This window comes from Scyliorhinus torazame, chromosome 5 (assembly GCF_047496885.1).
Source record: "Scyliorhinus torazame isolate Kashiwa2021f chromosome 5, sScyTor2.1, whole genome shotgun sequence".
Lineage (NCBI taxonomy): Eukaryota > Metazoa > Chordata > Chondrichthyes > Carcharhiniformes > Scyliorhinidae > Scyliorhinus > Scyliorhinus torazame.
In genome coordinates this window covers 272,971,816-272,991,414 of record NC_092711.1, presented here as the reverse complement: position 1 = coordinate 272,991,414, position 19,599 = coordinate 272,971,816, and the positions used below count along the sequence as shown (strand labels likewise).

Below are 19,599 nucleotides of genomic sequence, written 5' to 3'. Positions count from 1 at the left end.
AGGCATCAGAGAATAAGGTGAGCTTCACCTTTTCTGCCTGGGTCTAACATGCTTCTGGATGAATCAACCTCTAGTTTGGCCAACATAGTGGTCAGAACTGGCCAGAAGGATGACGATGAGGAACAGCTCTCAAAATGAACGGGCTGAACTAATGGGCAGCCACCTGAGGTATATCCTGGTCAGCCATCCAATAATCTATCCCAGGGTATTTTTAAAAGTTGAATTACTTGAATTTTCTCTCTGAGGCATCTGTTTGGCAAACAATGCCTTAAACTAGCTGAAACATTCTTCTGTGACTGTGGCTAAAGCTGATCACTATCTCGAGAGGCTGTTCTTGAAGGTGCAAGTGTATGAACATCGGATGCAGACATGATTGGACATGATTGATGTTGATGGTATGTGTGGTCATATTATTTGCTGATACTCACACGTTAAAAATCACTATCCAACCAAGTTATTGGAAGCTGTACAGCCCCTATGGACATGCCCAAGGTATTTGAGGGTCACCAGCCCACATGAAAGGATGCACAAGAAATAATTTCCCTTTAATTTAAATATTATAATTAAAAATCATAATATAACGTTTTAGTAAAAAAGATCAGCCAGACATCCTACCAATAGATTCATCCATGATGAGGTGGTGAATGGTGAAACAATCAGTGAACAATTGAAAGTTGCAGAGTGAGGCAGGGGTTGTTAGAATGATGGGATTGTAGGCCCTTTCCAGATTGGGCAAGTGGCCTTCTTTGTTTGTGTCTCTCTTGTGATTGAGACTAACTTCATGTTCTCTTCATGAAAAAAGTGAAAAGAGAAGAATATTTTTGTTCTAGGATTCAGGAGTTAGGGGACTTAAAGATGGATTGGTTATGAAAAAATGTATTGGCACACACTGGGAGCCGCAAGATAATTTTCTCCTCTTTTAAATGTCAGGTTCACACAGTTGGCAGATTCTTGCCTTGCTATTGACTTGAGAACATAATCCAGGCTGACAATAGGGAATGATGCATTAGTGTTGCTTGTGAGACAGTGCTATTAGCAATTTGGCTGCTGTTGTTAACTGTGACTGGACTCCAAAACTAATCTACTGGTTACAAATTATTTTGGAATAGCCTGAGGACACAATAAGGTGCTACATAAATTCAAGTGCTTTCTTTCGTCTGTTTGAATGCTAGTGCAAGTGAACCAATTGAGAAGATAAGGTGAACAACATGACCCAGGCAAGGGCAGTGATCTCACTCAGTAAGAGCACTTGGATAGACTCATATGGATTCTTGTATCAGCTGCCAGGCTGAAGCCAAACTGAGTTCCCCAATGTCTGCTGAAAATCCAATGTACTTTTAGCCTCTCTCACAGGTACATATAAGTCTATTAAGTATTCACCATGTTCATGTATGAATAAAGGTACCTGTAAATCTAATGTATAAAAATACTAATCTAAAAATATTAATTTGATCAGGCACTATTTACCCTTGCTAATTGAACATATAAATAGTGATGGTATCTTCAGATTTGAAATTAAATTGTGTGAGGTTAGTAACAAATGCATGAGCACATTTACATTCCGACCATTGACACTTTATCACGTGAATTGGACATTCTGAATTCTCCCTCAGTGTACCCACAGTGTGGCAACTAGGGGATTTTCACAGTAACTTCATTGCAATGTTAATGTAAGCCTCCTTGTGACACTAATAAAGATTATTATTAACACATTTATTTTAAATAGATTAACCTCTTTTTTGAAATAGCAAATGTCTCATGTATTTGTTCTGAGCATTGCATTGTATTATTTAAACTTTTTGTTGCTGGACCATAAAATACTTTACAATGTTAGGAAAGAGAGAGAGTTCAAGTAATTTCTATTAATATTGTGAGAATTAGAAATAGGCCATAAGTTTAAGTAAGCTTAATTTTGTGTTCCTGTATTTGTATACTAAGAAAGGGTTAATAAATTCAGTTTGGTTCAATTTTAGTTTCACTTTAATCTTTGCCTGCATTGCAATAAGGTTTTACAACTCCTAAAGCAAACACAGGGTATAGAAAACTAAGCAGAGGCCCACACTGAAAAGCAAAAGAACTTAAGAGAAGCAAGGGACACTGCCAGAACAAGCAAGGCTAACCAAATGGACAGAAAACAAGTCCCAGAAGCTAAAGAACAGAAAGTTGCAGAAACCAGGCAATGAGACAGAAGAAAGTTCCAAGAACAGAAAAAGAAAAGGAATCTGGAAAAAGAATTATTTTCAACAAAGTCAAGAACAGAAAGAGAGGCTCCCAGTTAAAGACAGGGCTGCAAGTTGCAGACCTGGAGACATCGGCTAATGAGAAGCCAGATATCCGGTGTAATCAAAAGGTTGGTGATACCATAACATAGCCTGTGAAGCAGTGGTCTCTGTTGGTATGGCTGGGAGGTAGCGTGGAATCTTGAATGCGGTGAGCCAGAGCAGAGGAATACCAAAAGGAGGTTTAAATACTAGAGGTGGATCCTTCATGTAAGTTTCCAAGGGAAAACATTGCGTAGGAGAAGATTCCAAAGCATGTTTTTGGAGACTGGAATTTGGCTACCCTCATGTGGAAACCAGAGGTCTGGTGAAACCAGTTTGCTCACAATGTGACAAGCATCTGGGGAGTTGCTGAGAAATTTTCAGGAATTGTATTGAATCATAGAATCCCTACAGTGCAGAAGGAGGCCATTTGGCCTAATAAACATGCACCGACCCTCTGAAACACCACCCTAACTGGGCCCAATTCCCCATCCTACATTTGCAACCCCATCCTAAGAGGCAATTTAGCTAGGCCAATCCGTCGAATCTGCACATCTTTGGACTTTGGTTGGAAACCGGAGCACTCGGAGGAAAACCACGCAGGCATGGGGAGAATGTACAAACTCCACTCAGACAGTCACCGAAGGCCGGAATTGAACTCAGGTCGCTGGCGCTGTGAGGCAACAGTGCTAACCATTTATTGATTGGTACCTGTAACTTGATGTAAGAGTTTGGTGTGTCTGACCGAGAAAATTAGAGTATAAGATAAACTTTGCAATTTGTGTTATCCTTGTAAATCTGTATATATCTTATCCTTTCCATCCCAACCCCCCCCCCAACTTGGTGATTTATTTTGCATTCTTCCCTCATCTGTACTTGTACCCTGCTCCTCTTGTGTTGGTGTGATACTGCTTCTCGTGCTTCTTTTGTTGGGCATGGTTGGGTTCCATGCCTCCCTGCCCCCCTTCCACTCCCCATTCACTCCCCCTTCCTTGCTGTGTCGTGGCTACTCTTTCATGTTCTTTGATTTCTTAGTTGTTGACTAGAAACCGGTCTTGGAACGACCAAGTAAATGCCTCCCACCTTTTGTGGAAACCCTCCTCTGACCCTCTGATGGCAAATTTAATTTTCTCCATTTGGAGAAATTCCGATAGGTTGGACAGCCAGTCTGCAGATATGGGTGATGCTGCTGACTGCCAGCATAGCAAGATTATCCGGCGGGTGATTAGAGAGGCAAAGGCAAGGGCATCCGCCCTCCTTCCCAAGAAGAGATCTGGCTGTTCTGACACCCCAAAGACTGCCAATCTTGGGCAAAATGTTTTCTTGTTTAATAAATGTTTTATTATTTTGTTACAAGTTAATCGGCAATCCTGCGACCCTGCACGGTGGCGCAATGGTTAGCACTGCTGCCTCACCGCGGCGAGGACCCGAGTTCGATCCCGGCCCCGGGTCACCGTCCGTGTGGAGTTTGCACATTCTCCCAATGTCTGTGTGGGTCTCACCCCCACAACCCAAAAATGGGCAGAGTAGGTGGATTGGCCACGCTAAATTGCCTCTTAATTGGAAAAAAAAATAATAGGTTACTTAAAAAAAATTTTAACAAAGAAAGAGACTCTGTTCATGGGTAGGTGAGATTGTCTGGCCTCCCCATGGCGTGTTTATCGGCAGCGGGAAAGTCCGCCAGTAGCCAGCAGTGGGATCTTCCGGTCACACTGCTGTCAATAGGATTTCCCATTGAATCCGCCCCACGCTGCTGGGAAACCCACAGTGGAGCTACCAGAAGATCCCGCTGGCTTGAACAGCTGGAAAAACTTGCCATTCGTATCTAAACAAAAAATAAAAGTTAGGATCAATCCAGCCAAGTTCCATCCTGGATTCTGACTTGTCCAGTTGCATCAGCCGAGATTGTAACAATAACATCCAATAATTTTCCCCAAAATAATCATTTAGTCAGCACTCATTAGATAAATATATCAGAACTATTACTTGAGTGATATTTTAAATTTTCTGCTTGAAATTGCTGGATGGAAATGAAAACATTTTTTATCTGCTAGTTGTACCATACTGACTGTTTATATTACTAAAGACACCAAAACTGGTTTGATGAGGGTGAACAGTGACCAAAAGAGAAAATGCTGGAAAATCTCAGCAGGTCTGGCAGCATCTGTCAGGAGAGAAAAGAGACAACGTTTCGAGTCCAGATGACCCTTTGTCAAAGCTAAAAAGCAGAGAAAGTGGGAAATATTCATACTGTGGTGTGAGAGAATGAAAGATGGGTCATAGCCACAGAAACCAAGGGAAAAATAATGGCAGTCCCCAGAGAGAATAAAAGGTGTAAAAGGCCAAACAGCAGAGAGACGGAAATCAGAGAGGAAGATGTGACAGATGTAGATGTGGGGGGAGGGGAGACATGGGGGAGAGAGGTAAAATGAAAAAAAGGGGGGGGGAAGGGGGAAGCAAAGGGGATAAAAGGAAAGGAAAGGGGGATAAGATAGGGGGAAAGAGTGGGGGGGAAATATATATAGAGAAAAACAGAAAGAAATAAAAGGTAAAAGACAGTTAAAATGAAATGGAATGAAAACAAAGGGATTGAGGTGGGGTAGAGCTAATCATCTGAAGTTGTTGAATTCGGTGTTGAGACGGGAAGGCTGTAGCGTGCCTAACCGGAAGATAAGATGCTGTTCCTCCAGTATGCTTGAACTCCACTGGAACATTGCAGCAGGCCAAGGACAGACATGTGGGCATGGGAGCAGGGTCATTTGTTAAAATGGCAAGCGACGGGAAGGTCAGGGCCCTGAATGTACACAGACTGAAGGTGCTCAGCAAAGCGATCACCCAGTCCACTTCTGGTCTCTCCGATATAGAGGAGACCACATTGGGAGCAGCGAATACAACAGACCAAATTAAAGAGGTGCAAGTGAAACGCTGCTTAACCTGGAATGAGTGTTTTGGGCCTGGGATGTTAAGCATGGTCAAGGTAAAGGGGCAGGTGTTACATGGGAAGGTGCCATGGGTGATGGGAGAGGTGTTGGGTATGATGGAGGAGTGAACTAGATTATCCCGGAGGGAACGGTCTCTGCGGAATGCTGACAGAGGGAGTGAAGGGAAGATGTGTTTGGTGGTGGCATCACGCTGGAGTTGGCGAAAATGGTGGAGGATTATGCTTTGCATACGGAGGCTGGTGGAGTGAAATGTGAGAACGAGGGACACTCTATTCTTGTTCCAGAAGGGAGGGGAGGGGGTGAGGGTAGTGGCGCGGGAGAGTGAATAGTGATATTGTTCTAAGTCAGGATGGTGTGTGGCTTGTAAGTGCACCTTGCAGGTGGTGGTGTTCCAAAGCCCTTGCCCTTCTAGATGGTAAAGGTTGGAAGATGCTTTTGAAAGAGCCATGCATGTTGCTGCAGTGCATCTTGTCGGTGCATGCTGATGCACTGTGCCTTGGTGATGGAGGGAGTGAGCATTTAGGATGGCCGAACAAGAGGGCTGTTTTGTCCTGGATGCAGTCATGGTTTTTGTGCTTTTGGAACTGCTCTAATTTAGACAAGGTGGAAGTATTTCATCATACTGGCTGCTAGGGTGCTAGGCTGGTACTGCCTTCGTGCCCAGATGCCAGGGGAGTGCCAGGGTACCACCCTGCCCTGTCCCCAACCACCCAGGGGTCTCAAATGGCCAGCAGGACCCCCCCCCCCCCACACACACACACACACACGAGGTACCATCATGCCTGGTCCACGTTTGTGGAAATCACTGCTAAATGGTGCCCTCTCATGGTCTTGCAGGTGCAGCCGTTGAGTCCCGGGTGCCAGGTGCATACGGCGTCCGGGTATTTAAATGAGCCTATTGGCTCATTTGAATATGCAGATCCAGAATGTGTTAGGCGGAGTGATTCGGGTGACTCGTGGTTGGTCCAGCACCCGGCACGGAGCCTGATTTGAGGCTCTCGCGCAATTCACCCGTTGTGCCCGGATCTGCGCTGGACTCAATGCGATTGTGAATCATGCCCAGAGACTTGCACTAGGGGGAAGCATTCAAAAAGGAGGGCAGAGTTCATGATCTGAAGTTGTTGAACCTAATGTTGAGGTAGAAGGCTGTAAAGTACCTAATTGGAAGATGACGTACTGTTCATCTGGCTTGTATTGCCTTTTCTATGACACTGAAGCTTGGAAAACATATAGGCACTATATCAGGACCCTAGAACAACATAATCAACATTGTCTTAGAAGCATCTTACGAAGCAAGTGGGAGGACAAAAGAACATGAGCATCATCCAAGAGGCAGATATGCCGAGTATAGGGGATATGATCATCTCACACCAGTTGTGATGGACAGGACATGTCAATAGAATGTCTGACTCAAGGCTGTCAGACAGGTGCTCTACTCAGAGCTACATCAGGGAGCCCATTGGCATAGAGGCACCAAAGAAATATTCAAAACTGATCTCAAAGTCTCCATGAAGATTTGCTCTACAACATCAACACGAGAGAAGATATCCAACCATTAGCAAAATGCTGATCCATCATCAAAAATGGTGTCAATAGCAGCCTCTGAGAGAGAATGGCAAGAGGGAGGGAGAGAGGGCGGCTGCGTGCGGCAACAATCTACCACCAACTTCATTGGCTAACAACCGATATCCTCACCGTCTGAAAGCTTGTAAGACTAAAATAGGGCTCATAAGCCATCTTAATAATAATAATGTTTATTATTGTCACAAGTAGGTTTACATTAACACTGCAATGAAGTTACTGTGAAAAGTCCCTGGTCGCCACACTCCAGCACCTGTTCGGGTACACAGAGGGAGAATTCAGAATGTCCAATTCACATCTTTCAGGACTTGTGGGATGAAACCCACGCAGACACGGGGAGACAGTGACCCAAGCTGGGAATCAAACCTGGGACCCTGGTGCTGTGAAGCAAAGTGCTAACCATTGTGCTACCATGCGACCTGTGTGAACCCATAACCAACACTGATATCTCACTTAAATCCAACCATCCACAAGGGAGGGTCATCGCAACATGGGGGATTGCCGATGATATTACACCTGCTGTCCACTCAAAGGAAATAAACTCAGCAAACAGAGATCTATAGAAGGAAGGTCCTCAAGAAGGAAGGGCAGCATGGTAGCACTGTAGATAGCACAATTGCTTCACAGCTCCAGGGTCCCAGGTTCGATTCCGGCTTGGGTCACTGTCTGTGCGGAGTCTGCACATCCTCCCCGTGTGTGCGTGGGTTTCCTCCGGGTGCTCCGGTTTCCTCCCACAGTCCAAAGATGTGCAGGTTAGGTGGATTGGCCATGATAAATTGCCCTTAGTGTCCAAAATTGCCCTTAGTGTTGGGTGGGGTTACTGGGTTATGGGGATAGGGTGGAGGTGTTGACCTTGGGTAGGGTGCTCTTTCCAAGAGCCGGTGCAGACTCGATGGGCTGAATCGCCTCCTTCTGCACTGTAAATTCTATGAAGATAGCATAGTTTGGTATCAGCAACCATGGGTATTATGTAAAGTAAAGTTGCCATAGTCCAAGATGACCATAAGTTGCTTTCCCCCTTGACAGAGAGAGCTGACTGGTTGTGATTTAACCTGAGGATCACCACACCTCAGGTGAGGGGCAAGTTTGGGAAGGTGGGCTTTTTATACTAATTTTTATGTCACAATTCCTATCCTGGCTGAAATCAGTTAGCTTACAACTATAAGATGTATAAGTGTTAATTTGGTTATCTGATGCTGCGAGCACTCAAAAGAAGCATAGATTGATGCATGCTCCCATCAAATGTACCTCCCCAAATGTACCTCTCTGGGATTAAGGAATTCACCCCATAAATTCAGTTATTCCTCTGATTACATCTTCAACCTGTGTCTTATAACCTGAATCATTTTGGATTAAACTTTCACTGGCAGTTGGAAACAATTGCAATTCTAAATGTAAGAATCTTCATCAAAGATAAGAGGAGAAGAGCTATAAATATCTCATGATTAGAATCTACAACTGTTTTAATGATCAAAGAATATGGGAGAAAGTCCATTTGACTATTAGAGTAAATATTTTATTTTAAGAATGATCACGCTAAATTTTTGCCATACTTAAAGAAAAAGGCTTTGTTTCAACTACTTGCCAAGAATATGATTTGTATAAATTTCAAATGTTAATGTTTGTCCTTTATTTCCCTCCCTCTCCATGTCTCCATTCTGTGAAGAGGCAGGGTAACAGAGCAGTTAGTGTGATAAAGCTGGCATTTTGCTGCCCCACAGTCTACTATCCAGTCAGCTCTCTGGACAACTTTTGACTCTGTGATCAATATAAGGTTAGAACATGCAGCCTCCTGTGGATGCTGTAAGTTTGATTGATTATATGCTTAAGGAAGGTGATCCTGTAAGCTGAAACAAATCTTTATATTCAAAGTCTGCAAGGATCGTGACCATAAGGAACATGAAAATGATGTCAGCGTGAGGGGTTATCGGTCTCTACTTTCATCACCTTTCTCAGGTGTGTTGTCCTCAATCACTCCTGGTGCAGATTGGAATTTTCCACAGGGGACCTGTAGGCCTTTCCTAGATTTGGGCATTCAATTGCACCTATTGTGGAAAGTTACCATACAACGAGGGTTTCAGTGTTCACAGACTATGGAAGTAGGCAGATCACATTTATTACAGCTAAGGGGTGAAGCACTTCAGTAAGAAGAAGAAATAGGCAGTCCAACCTCTTTAATGGTGAATATTGAAGAAGATATTAGGAATGCTGGGAGGACCAATAAAATCAGAGAAGAGAGGACAAGATTAATTGAGAGAGAAGATTGAAATCACGAAGAATGAAGAGCTGAACAGTGAAAATATTGAGAGAAGGAAGGATGGAGGATATCTCAGAGAGAAAATTGAATGACATTTGGGGGATTGGGGTTGGGTAGATAGCTAGGATTTTAAAGGAGGTGGGAAGGTGGAACAAGTTGAGTTACTCAGAGAAGAGGGGGAGAGGTGAATGTATAACTTGGTGATAAAGGCTACACAACCACTATGGCTGTATTGGTAAGGCAGTAGAAGGAAAGTATAACTGGATGACAAGGCGGCACCATCCATCAGTCAAGCCAAGTATCAGGCAAATAAAAGGAAAATACTGCAGATGCTGGAAATCTGAAATAAAACAGATAATGCCAGCGCGAGGGGTTATCGGTCTCTACTTTCATCACCTTTCTCAGGTGTGTTGTCCTCAATCACTCCTGGTGCAGATAGGAACTTTCCACAGAGGACCTGTAGGCCTTTCCTAGATTTTCTTTCCTAGTGAGAGCAGGCTGACTTTTTCCTGGATGGTATTGAGCTTTTCTGAGTGTTAATGGAGCTGCAGGCATCCAGTAAAGTACATCCAGGAAAGCATACCTGGTTGTGCTTTGTAGGTAATGAAAAGGCTTTTGGGAGACTCGTTTCAGAATACACAGCCTTTAGATTACTAGTCCAGTAATATAGTCACAATATTGTTGCACCATGTGTGCACAATGACTGTTGCATTTATCTGCATAACAATGGTCCACTGCACTCTGAAGTGATTCCAGGTGAAGTGTGCCTTGTGATGTGTCTGAGAGACATGATGATGTGCTTCAAAATGCAACGTGAGGGGGCTAAGACCTTGCTGATTTTTATAAAATAAATATATCATTATGGCTAATTTAGAACATTTTAGGGCAGCACGATGGTGCAATGGTTGGCTCTGCTGCCTCATGGTGCCAAGGACCTGGGTTTGATCCCAGCCCCAGGACACTGTCATAAGAACATAAGAACATAAGAACTAGGAGCAGGAGTAGGCCATCTGGCCCCTCGAGCCTGCTCCACCATTCAATGAGATCATGTCTGATCTTTTGTGGACTCAGCTCCACTTTCCGGTCCGAACACCATAACCCTTAATCCCTTTATTCTTCAAAAAACTATCTATCTTTATCTTAAAAACATTTAATGAAGGAGCCACCACTGCTTTACTGGGCAAGGAATTCTATAGATTCACAACCCTTTGGGTGAAGAAGTTCCTCCTAAACTCAGTCCTAAATCTACTTCCCTTATTTTGAGGCTATGCCCCCTAGTTCTGCTTTCACCCGCCAGTGGAAACAGCCTGCCTGTATCTATCCTATCTATTCCCTTCATAATCTTATATGTTTCTATACGATCCCCCTTCAACCTTCTAAATTCCAATGAGTACAGCCCCAGTCTACTCAACCTCTCCTCGTAATCCAACCCCTTCAGCTCTGGGATTAACCTAGTGAATCTCCTCTGCACACCCTCCAGTCCCAGTACGTCCTTTCTCAAGTAAGGCCTCACTAACACCTTATACAATTGCAGCATAACCTCCCTAGTCTTAAACTCCATCCCTCTAGCAATGAAGGACAAAATTCCATTTGCCTTCTTAATCACCTGTTGCACCTGTAAACCAACTTTTTGCGACTCATGCACTAGCACACCCAGGTCTCTCTGCACAGCAGCATGTTTTAATATTTTATCACTTAAATAATAATCCCTTTTGCTGTTATTCCTACCAAAATGGATAACCTCACATTTGTCAACATTGTATTCCATCTGCCAGACCCTAGTCCGTTCACTTTCCCTATCCAAATCCCTCTGCAGACTTCCAGTATCCTCTGCACTTTTTGCTTTTCCACTTATCTTAGTGTCGTCTGCAAACTTGGACACATTGCCCTTGGACCCCAACTCCAAATCATCTATATAAATTGTGAACAGTTGTGGGCCCAACACTGATCCCTGAGGGACTCCACTAGCTACTGATTGCCAACCAGAGAAACACCCATTAATCCCCACTCTTTGCTTTCTATTAATTAACCAATCCTCTATCCATGCTACTACTTTCCCCTTAATGCCATGCATCTTTATCTCATGCAGCAACCTTTTGTGTGGCACCTTGTCAAAGGCTTTCTGGAAATCCAGATATACCACATCCATTGGCTCCTCGTTATCTGCCGCACTGTTAATGTCCTCAAAAAATTCCACTAAATTAGTTTGGCACCATCTGCCCTTTATGAACCCATGCTGCGTCTGCCCAATGGGACAATTTCCATCCAGATGCCTCGCTATTTCTTCCTTGATGATAGATTCCAGCATCTTCCCTACTACCGAAGTTAAGCTCACTGGCCTATAATTACCCGCTTTCTGCCTACTTCCTTTTTTAAACAGTGGTGGCACGTTTGCTAATTTCCAATCCGCTGGGACCACCCCAGAGTCTACTGAATTTTGGTAAATTATCACTAGTGCATTTGCAATTTCCCTAGCCATCTCTTTTAGCACTCTGGGATGCATTCCATCAGGTCCAGGAGACTTGTCTACCTTTAGCCCCATTAGCTTGCCCATCACTACCTCCTTGGTGATAACAATCCTCTCAATGTCCTCACCTGTCATAGCCTCATTTCCATCAGTCACTGGCATGTTATTTGTGTCTTCCACTGTGAAGACCGACCCAAAAAGCCTGTTCAGTTCCTCAGCCATTTCCTCATCTCCCTTTATTAAATCTCCCTTCTCATCCTCTAAAGGACCAATATTTCCTAGCCACTCTTTTTTGTTTTATGTATTTGTAGAAACTTTTACTATCTGTTTTTATATTCTGAGCAAGTTTACTCTCATGGTGCCAAGGACCTGGGTTTGATCCCAGCCGTGTGGAGTTTGCATGTACTCCCCATGTCTGCATGGGTCTCACCCCCACAACCCAAAGGTGTGCGGGGTAGGTGGATTGGCCACTCTAAATTGCCCCTTCATTGGAAAAAATATGAATTGGGTATTTCAATTTTTTTTTTTTTAAATTTAGAACATTTTAAAAATTGGACAACACTTTAAAATTACTGAGCCAGAGTGGGTTTTAACTTGCACAAAAGGAACTTTCTGGCATTCAGAGAGGCAGATGCCCTGTTATCTCTAATGCCCTAATGAACTGCAGAAGACCAACTCCAAAGGAGATTATTCAAAGGTCAGACCTGACCAATGGAAATTGCCAGTTGGCTCGGATAAAAGATCCCGAAATTCTTTTGAAATTCTTAATGATTGAAGCATTAACAACCTCAAGAATGCAGACTAAGGAATATACATCCTATGTCAAAGCCAAAGTGGAGAAGTGGGAGTGACATAACCCCCCCACCCCACCTCCCACCCCCAAATTGGTGAAACCTGTAATATTGCCTTATGGAGATGCAAAGTTCAATCAGCCACCTTCAACAACAAAGCAGCAGCTCAGAAAAAGGGCTCTGTCTGGATGTGAATGGTTGGCCCCATCTACTGGAACTGTTTCTACTGGAACTTCTGTACCATCACCTATAAGACTAATTCGCCTCTGCTTGCCCAGCTCATCGTGGAAGTCACCTCTACTGAAAAAGTTGATTATGCATCATCAGTTTCAGCTGCTGACCTCTGTGAAGGAATACACAATTGGACTTTTGATTCTGGATTCATGTGAAACAATAATTCTTATTTTCTCTCTGTTCCTTACCCTATTACTCTTTCTTTTCTTTATCCTTCTTATACTGTATGAAAACAAAAGAAGGGGGTACAATACAAACCTTCTTCCCGCAGTTTGAGTGTGTGTAAAATAAACTAACCCTCTAAGTTTTTCCTATCTCGGGTTTGCTGTTGGGTTATTATTGGAAAAGCGGATCACACCAAAACCAAGAGGTTGGAAAATATGCCACCACTTACAAAGGGGGGAAATCAAAAATCAAAACACCCTTTGTTTACTGATGGGTGGTGAGAGGAGAAATCAGTGCAATTGTTAAACTCCCTCCTGTGTGTAAATATGTTATAATCTAACCTTTCCTCTAAAGAAGTTAAAGACTTTGTAGCAAAATTGTGGTAGTAATAGAACTGACATAGGATGCATAGCATCTTAGTTGGGACAGAAGGAATTGTCAAAATGGCTCAGCTCCTGAGGCATGTAGAGGTTGGAGAAAGTAAGTGACATTTCCCATCTACAAGATCATTACAACATTAGATGAATGCTAAACACATGTCTTCCCCATAAACTATCTATTTAGGCTATGCTTCTCATGTTTATAAGATTCAGAATGAAGAATAGAAATGTAAAACTAATAGTGTTCTTCAATCACCCACAATTAGATTCATCTCCTTACAAATTTACCTATTCCAATACGAAAGTTCAAAATGAGTAGGTTACCTTTCTTGTGCACTTGCTCTCTTCCTCTGGGCCCATGGGACTAGGAAGCCATAGCATGTTTGGAGCTATGCAAAGAGCTAGGTTAAAAGCAGTCATCTGGTTTTCTTCTGAATTTCTTTCAATGTGATGCAGTACTCCAAACAAATGATGAAGAAGAAGGACGTTTGCTTGAGGAAGCTCATCCACCAGACTGCAACATATCAAAAATGCCCCTGTTACATTGGCCTTTTGCCTCAAACCTCAGAATGCTGGCACAGTATAACATATCTAAAGGTTACCACATACAAAAGGCGATGCAGTTTTTCTAGTCCATCGATAAATGTTTCAGGTAGCACTTCTGCTCTCAAAGACCTATATCCTCTTCATGGTCTAATTAGGAAAACTATTAAGTCATTAGGTCCAGATGACTCCTGGTTTCATTCCAGTTTTGTGCTGGTGACTTCAGGCAGAATAGTAGCTGGTGAGTTAAAGTTAGCTTTGGTATTATTTGGCTAGGAAGCAGAAGATGAACCAGGATAATAGTTCCTGACTGCTTTCTAGCCACTCTGCTGCTAAATACATGCGTATGGATGTTGGAGGAAGGTGGGAACTTTTACCCTTCTTTCTAGAAAATGTTGACTCTTGCTAGATTGACAGCCCTCTGGTAGGTCAGCAAAAGGGCATTCATCATTTGTGAGTCTAAACAACGAGTGCTGGGATGCTATGTGCTGTGGAAAGGTGGTGTTCAGTCACACAGTCAGAAAATGCTGATCAGTAGCAGGAAACTTGGCTCATTTTCTCCACTGAAATTCCCAAACTAATGCCCTCGCTGAGGTCAGTTAACTCAGCTCATGTTAAATCAATGCAGCCCAAGGGGAGAATTTACCTGCCACTGTTGGCAGGTTTGCAGGCAGGGGAGCCCACACCAACCTCTCCCCAATTTTACGGTTGGACAGGCGAGGCCTAGGGCGGCCTGTCCATCCTTTCCCCAATTGAGGGCACAATTTTCAGGCCCCGGGCCTCACCGACTCTCTGTCAACTGAGAATCCACATTCATATGATCCTGGATTCTCAGGACTTCAGGCAGAATTCTATGGCCCCCTCGCAGTGGAGGAGGGGCCGTAAAATGCGACGAGCGTTCAAAAATACAATGACTCCAGTTGGACCATAAAATACCACTAACGTGAAATCCAATCATTAGGGTGGAAGTCCACCATGTTTTGGGGTGGCGGAAATGGCCGGTGGTGGGATCTGCCTGTCCTGCCACTGTCAACGGGTTTTCCCATTGATCACACCCTCTGCTGGGATTAGAGAGCTGGTGGCCTAACCTGATTGACCGGCAGCTCTGTGAGGTGGGACTTCCTCCTGAATGAGAACACAAGTCCCATTTCCAGTCAATTAACATTCGTTGAAGTATTAAATGGCAGCCAGTATCAGCGGGGACGTGTTCACTGCCGACTCATCGGATGGCGGGATGAGAAACCCCACTATCCTAAAATGCCCTGACTCAAGAGATGGGTACTAGGCAGTTGAATCAAGTCATGGAGGTTTACAGCAGATAAAAGGCCATTCGTTCCATCGTGTCTGCACCAGTGGAAAAAACCTCACCTAAGTGGGTGACAAGGTGGCACAGTGGTTAGCACAGCGGCTTCACAGCACCAGGGACCCAGGTTCAATTCTGACTTCAGGTGACTATCTGTGTAGAGTTTGCATGTTCTCCCCGCATCTGGGTGGGTTTCTTCCGGATGCCCCGGTTTCCTCCCACAGTTCAAAGATGAGCAGGTTAGATGGATTGACCATGCTAAATTGCCCCTAGGTGGGATTACGGGGATAGGGTGGGGAATTGGGCCTAGGTAAGGTACTCTTACGGAGGGCAGACTCGATGGGCCGAAAGTCCTCATTCTGCACTGTAGGGACTCTATGATTCTAAGTATTCTAATCCCATCTTCCAGCGCTTGGCCCATAACCTTGTATGCTCTGGCATCGAAAGTACACATCTAAATACTTCTTAAATGTTACGAGGGTCTCCTCCTCCACCACCCTTTCAGGTGTCTCAATGCTGGTTATATTGTCAAAAAAAATTGTTCTCTTACTTCTTCATGGACTGTATTTTCTCCTCTTCATTCTCATTTTCTATTCCATCCATCCACTTCTCATATAGTTCAGATGACAGGACACTGCCAGGGATGTTACGTAGAAAGTCCTACAAAAACAACAGCTATCAAGTTCTTCTCAAACTTTTGGAATTAATATATTCATAGGCATGTACATTTAAAACTCCACCAAAGTGTTTCTCAGATTTTCTCAACTTAACAAAAGTAAAGGTGACATAAAGCAGCATTGTGATCAAATAATTATTTTGTTGAGCGCCACACTAATGAATTTCAGATCAGTGTTTTATCCTAGTAGCTCTGACAGAGTGGTGTAAGTACTAACAAAAGAAATGAACAAAATCCAGATCCGGACACTCCCACTTACAAACAGTTTATACCACTCTGTATTATTCACTATATTCATCTGTAACTCATTACACCTGTGCTTCTTAGGTCTTATTTTTAAGGTAGATATTCTGACTCCTCACCAGTGATAGACTAGAAGTCCTGCATTGGACAAGGAGTCATGAAATTTACCCTTTTGTGCCTTTTAATCTCTTTCTCCCTTTTCATATATTTTATAGCTGTTGGTAATAAAGAATGGCTTGATGTCTCTAAAAGTAAGACTTAGCATTTATTTCTGTTTTACCTGTAGTATTAATTACCGCTAAGAAAATAGGAAAAAGTTCTGAATGTTCACGGAACATGCAACTGTTCATGATAAGTGTTCTTGGTCGCTCTTGATTTAACATATTACATGAATGTGACTGAGTCAGATTATGCACCAAGAGAACTGTTGCCTCATTTGTCTCCTGTAGCTGTTTGTAGGATTTTGCTGTGTGCAAAATGCCTGCTGCAAGCTGCCTAGATAACAAGGAACCCTGCACCATCCCAGAGTGATTCATTCCCCTGTGATGTTGCTGTCAGTGAGTTCAAAGCTACCAATTTGCAAAGAAAGGTATGTGGCAACAGAAGAGAGGACGTAGCCTTTGAAACTAAAGAGATATACTGATAATCGTGAAATTTATGTTTTTGGAATGGCTCCTGGAAAATTTGAGCTACATAAGATTTAGTGAGCAATGGATACATGTTAGATTGAATCATTCCAAACAGTAAATTACCTGTGGCATTGCAACCAATCAGTTGACATCTAAAAGTTTGTTTGATGTATGGGATGCTGAAGGAATTTGGATGTGAGGCTTCAGATACTCACTCCTCAGAGGCACCTTGTGGCTAGAGCTTACAACTACATTGTAAGCACTAACTTTACAAATCTAGTAAGAAGTCTGACAACAACAGGTTAAAGTCCAACAGGTTTATTTGGAATCATGAGCTTTCAGAGCGTAGCTCCTTCATCAGGACTCACCTGATGAAGGAGCTATGCTCCAAAAGCTCGTGATTCTAAAAACCTGTTGGACTTTAACCTGGTGTAAGATTTCTTACGGTGCCCACCCCAGTCCAACTTCAACATCTCCACATGTTTACAAATCTAGGTTTAATTGACGGAATATAATTTGAAATGGGTTTCCTGGAGGGCAAAACTCCATGTCGTGAGATTAGGTTTGTAAATTGTATCCTAATGGAAAATGGGGGATTCAGCTGCTTGTATTCTGCTCTGTTCAGTCTGATCTCTTGTGCCGTTTCTAGGTTAAAGTCAAGGGCACTACAGATCCATGTTTAAGGTCGAATCTAATTTACTTTGGAACAGGAATGTTATATAATCTCATACCGTGATGACAGCAGCTGCCACAAAGACAGATTCCTTGTCCATTTGCACCTCATTTCCAGAATTCAGCTTCTCTTTTAACTCCTTGCACGTCTTGGCATTAGCTGAACGCCTGAAAATCCCTTTGGTGGAGGGGCCTCTGTGATACAACAGGACAAACATATCCTGCAGAGAAATAGCAGAGTTCACTCAAAACTTCACTAAATGCTTGATTCATTTTTAAAGTATGTACAGGTTGTAATTGTAAAGCCAACTTTTAGTACAAAGAGACACACCCAATCCTTAATCTTAATGAAGAGGCTAATTTTAATCCTGTCTTTAACCTAGGCCCTAACCTATGCCATTATAAATATTTGAAAAACTAGTTCATTCTCAACTGAAGTATTGGACACGATCTAACCAAAAGAAATGAGAGTCCGTTCTGGGCAGGTTAGCAGGGTCGTTCCTGCTGCTTGTAGTGCTGGGAACGACCCTGCTATTTAACAACACTCTCTTGCTACTTTTGACCTCAGTGGCAATCGCACCCCCCCCCCCCCCCCCACCCCCCCAAGGCTGCACTTAGCGTTACTTCCTGCACTGTCGGCGCCGCTCCTCAGTGCAGGAAGAGATCAGGACACTTTTTAAAAATGGTGCCTGAACTCTTGACCACCCATCATGACCCCCTGACACCACCACCCCCCCACACACACACCCCACCCCACCCCACCTCACCACACCCCTGGAGCCGATCCCCAGCGCAGGCAAAATGCCAGCCAGGCACCTTGCCAGCCTGGTGCCTGGGCAGTGCCACATTGGCACCCAGGTGGTACTGCCATGGTGCCAGGATGGCAGTGCCAAGGTGCCCAGGTGGCACCAGCACTGCCAAGGTGCACCCTACCAGAGGCCGGCAACCCGGGAGCGTTTGATCGCCTGGGAGACACCCCCCGCCCGCCATGCTGATATGCCTGGTCTCCGTTTCCGGTCAGAGGGCCAGTAAATAGCACCCATTGTATCCAATTCTGAACAACATGCTTTGGAAAGATGTGAAGAAGTGAGGGAGTTTAAGGATTCATGAGAATGGTTCCAAGGTTGAGGGACTTCAGTTGTGTGGATAAATTAGAGAAACTGGGGTGTTCTCCTTACAGAAGAGAGGTTTAGGAGGAGATTTGGTAGAAGTTTTCAAAGTCATGCGGCTATAGACAGAGTAGATTAAGAGAAACTGTTCCCATTGACAGAAAGGTCAAGAACAAGAGGACAATGATTTAAGATGATTGACAGAAGAACCAATGGCGGTATGAGGAAAAACATTTTTACGCAGCAAGTGGCTTGGGCCGATTTAATTGTGGTGTTCAAAAGGTAATTGGATAACCACCTGAAGAGAAAGGCTGTGGAAAAGGTGAATGATTGGGACGAGTTGAGGTATACTTACAGAGAGCCAGAATGGACACAATGGGTTGAATGGCCTCCTTCTCCGCTGTAACTATTCTATGGTTCTAGTTGCCTGGATTCACCATTAACCTTCTCTCCAATCAGGAATCCTGACTGGGCGGAGAATGGAGCGTCCCCAAAAAACGGATTTGGTGCCAGGCATCGGCGGAAACATGCAAATTAATTCAAAGTATGCATATGCATTCATTTAATGGGCTTGGAGCTCGTATCACACCGCACCCCCTCAAAGAATGCTCTGATCCCCTCACTGGGAATTCCACCAGGCGGATTTTGTTACAAAGTTGGCCAAGCACAGTCCTGCCACAATTGTGCCCATGGGGCTCAAGGAGGTGAGGGCACTGATGAAGTGCCCCTCTGCTGCTGCCAAGATGCAGACAGGGATTTCCCAAAGGATTCTGGGCTTAGACACCCCCCCCCCCATCAGTCACCATCATCAGACCCCACAAGCGTCACCCCCATTAGACGCCCCATCAGTGACCTCCATCAGACCTCCCCATCAGAGACCCCATCAGTCACTCCCATCAGCCATCCCTGCCTGAAAGCTGAAGAGCAGTCCACGCAGTACAGGAACTATCACTGCATTTTCACTTACCCTTTCCTAACATATGCTTCCTCAGATAAAAGTCTTTAAAGCAGCAATTATTAGAAATCTCAGAGGCTTCCTCCAAAGCCAAGTACACTTGAAAGGGCTTCAAATCCCCTGACAGAAATGCAAATGTTCCATTCAATTTCACACTGCAATACATTTCACCAGTCAGTGATGGACAGTTTTTTGTTCCAGACACTGGTGCTTGGTGGATTATTTACTTATCTTTCCCTTCATGCTTGAATGCATTCCCATTACCCTGCTTTGATGCTAACCACAATGTTTACAAACACTCTTGCTATGATTGACAGCTTCCCACCACATCAAAAGCAGCTGAGTGGTTTCACTTCCTCTTTTCCACAGCAGAAACTCTAAATCTATTGTA

At 43.8% G+C, this 19,599-nt stretch overlaps 1 protein-coding gene across 3 annotated transcripts in view; it reads right to left on the bottom strand.

Annotated features, from left to right (window-relative positions):
• arhgap20b (Rho GTPase activating protein 20b) overlaps window positions 1–19,599 on the bottom strand; it is a 156,827-nt gene that overhangs the window by 12,503 nt on the left and 124,725 nt on the right. For all 3 annotated transcript variants that reach the window (XM_072505578.1, XM_072505577.1, XM_072505579.1), the window contains exons 11-13: window positions 17,204–17,365; window positions 15,475–15,584; window positions 13,403–13,592 (exon numbers count right to left, since the gene is read on the bottom strand). In XM_072505578.1, the coding sequence (XP_072361679.1) occupies window positions 13,403–13,592; window positions 15,475–15,584; window positions 17,204–17,365 (462 nt within the window). The remainder of the gene's footprint in view (window positions 1–13,402; window positions 13,593–15,474; window positions 15,585–17,203; window positions 17,366–19,599) is intronic.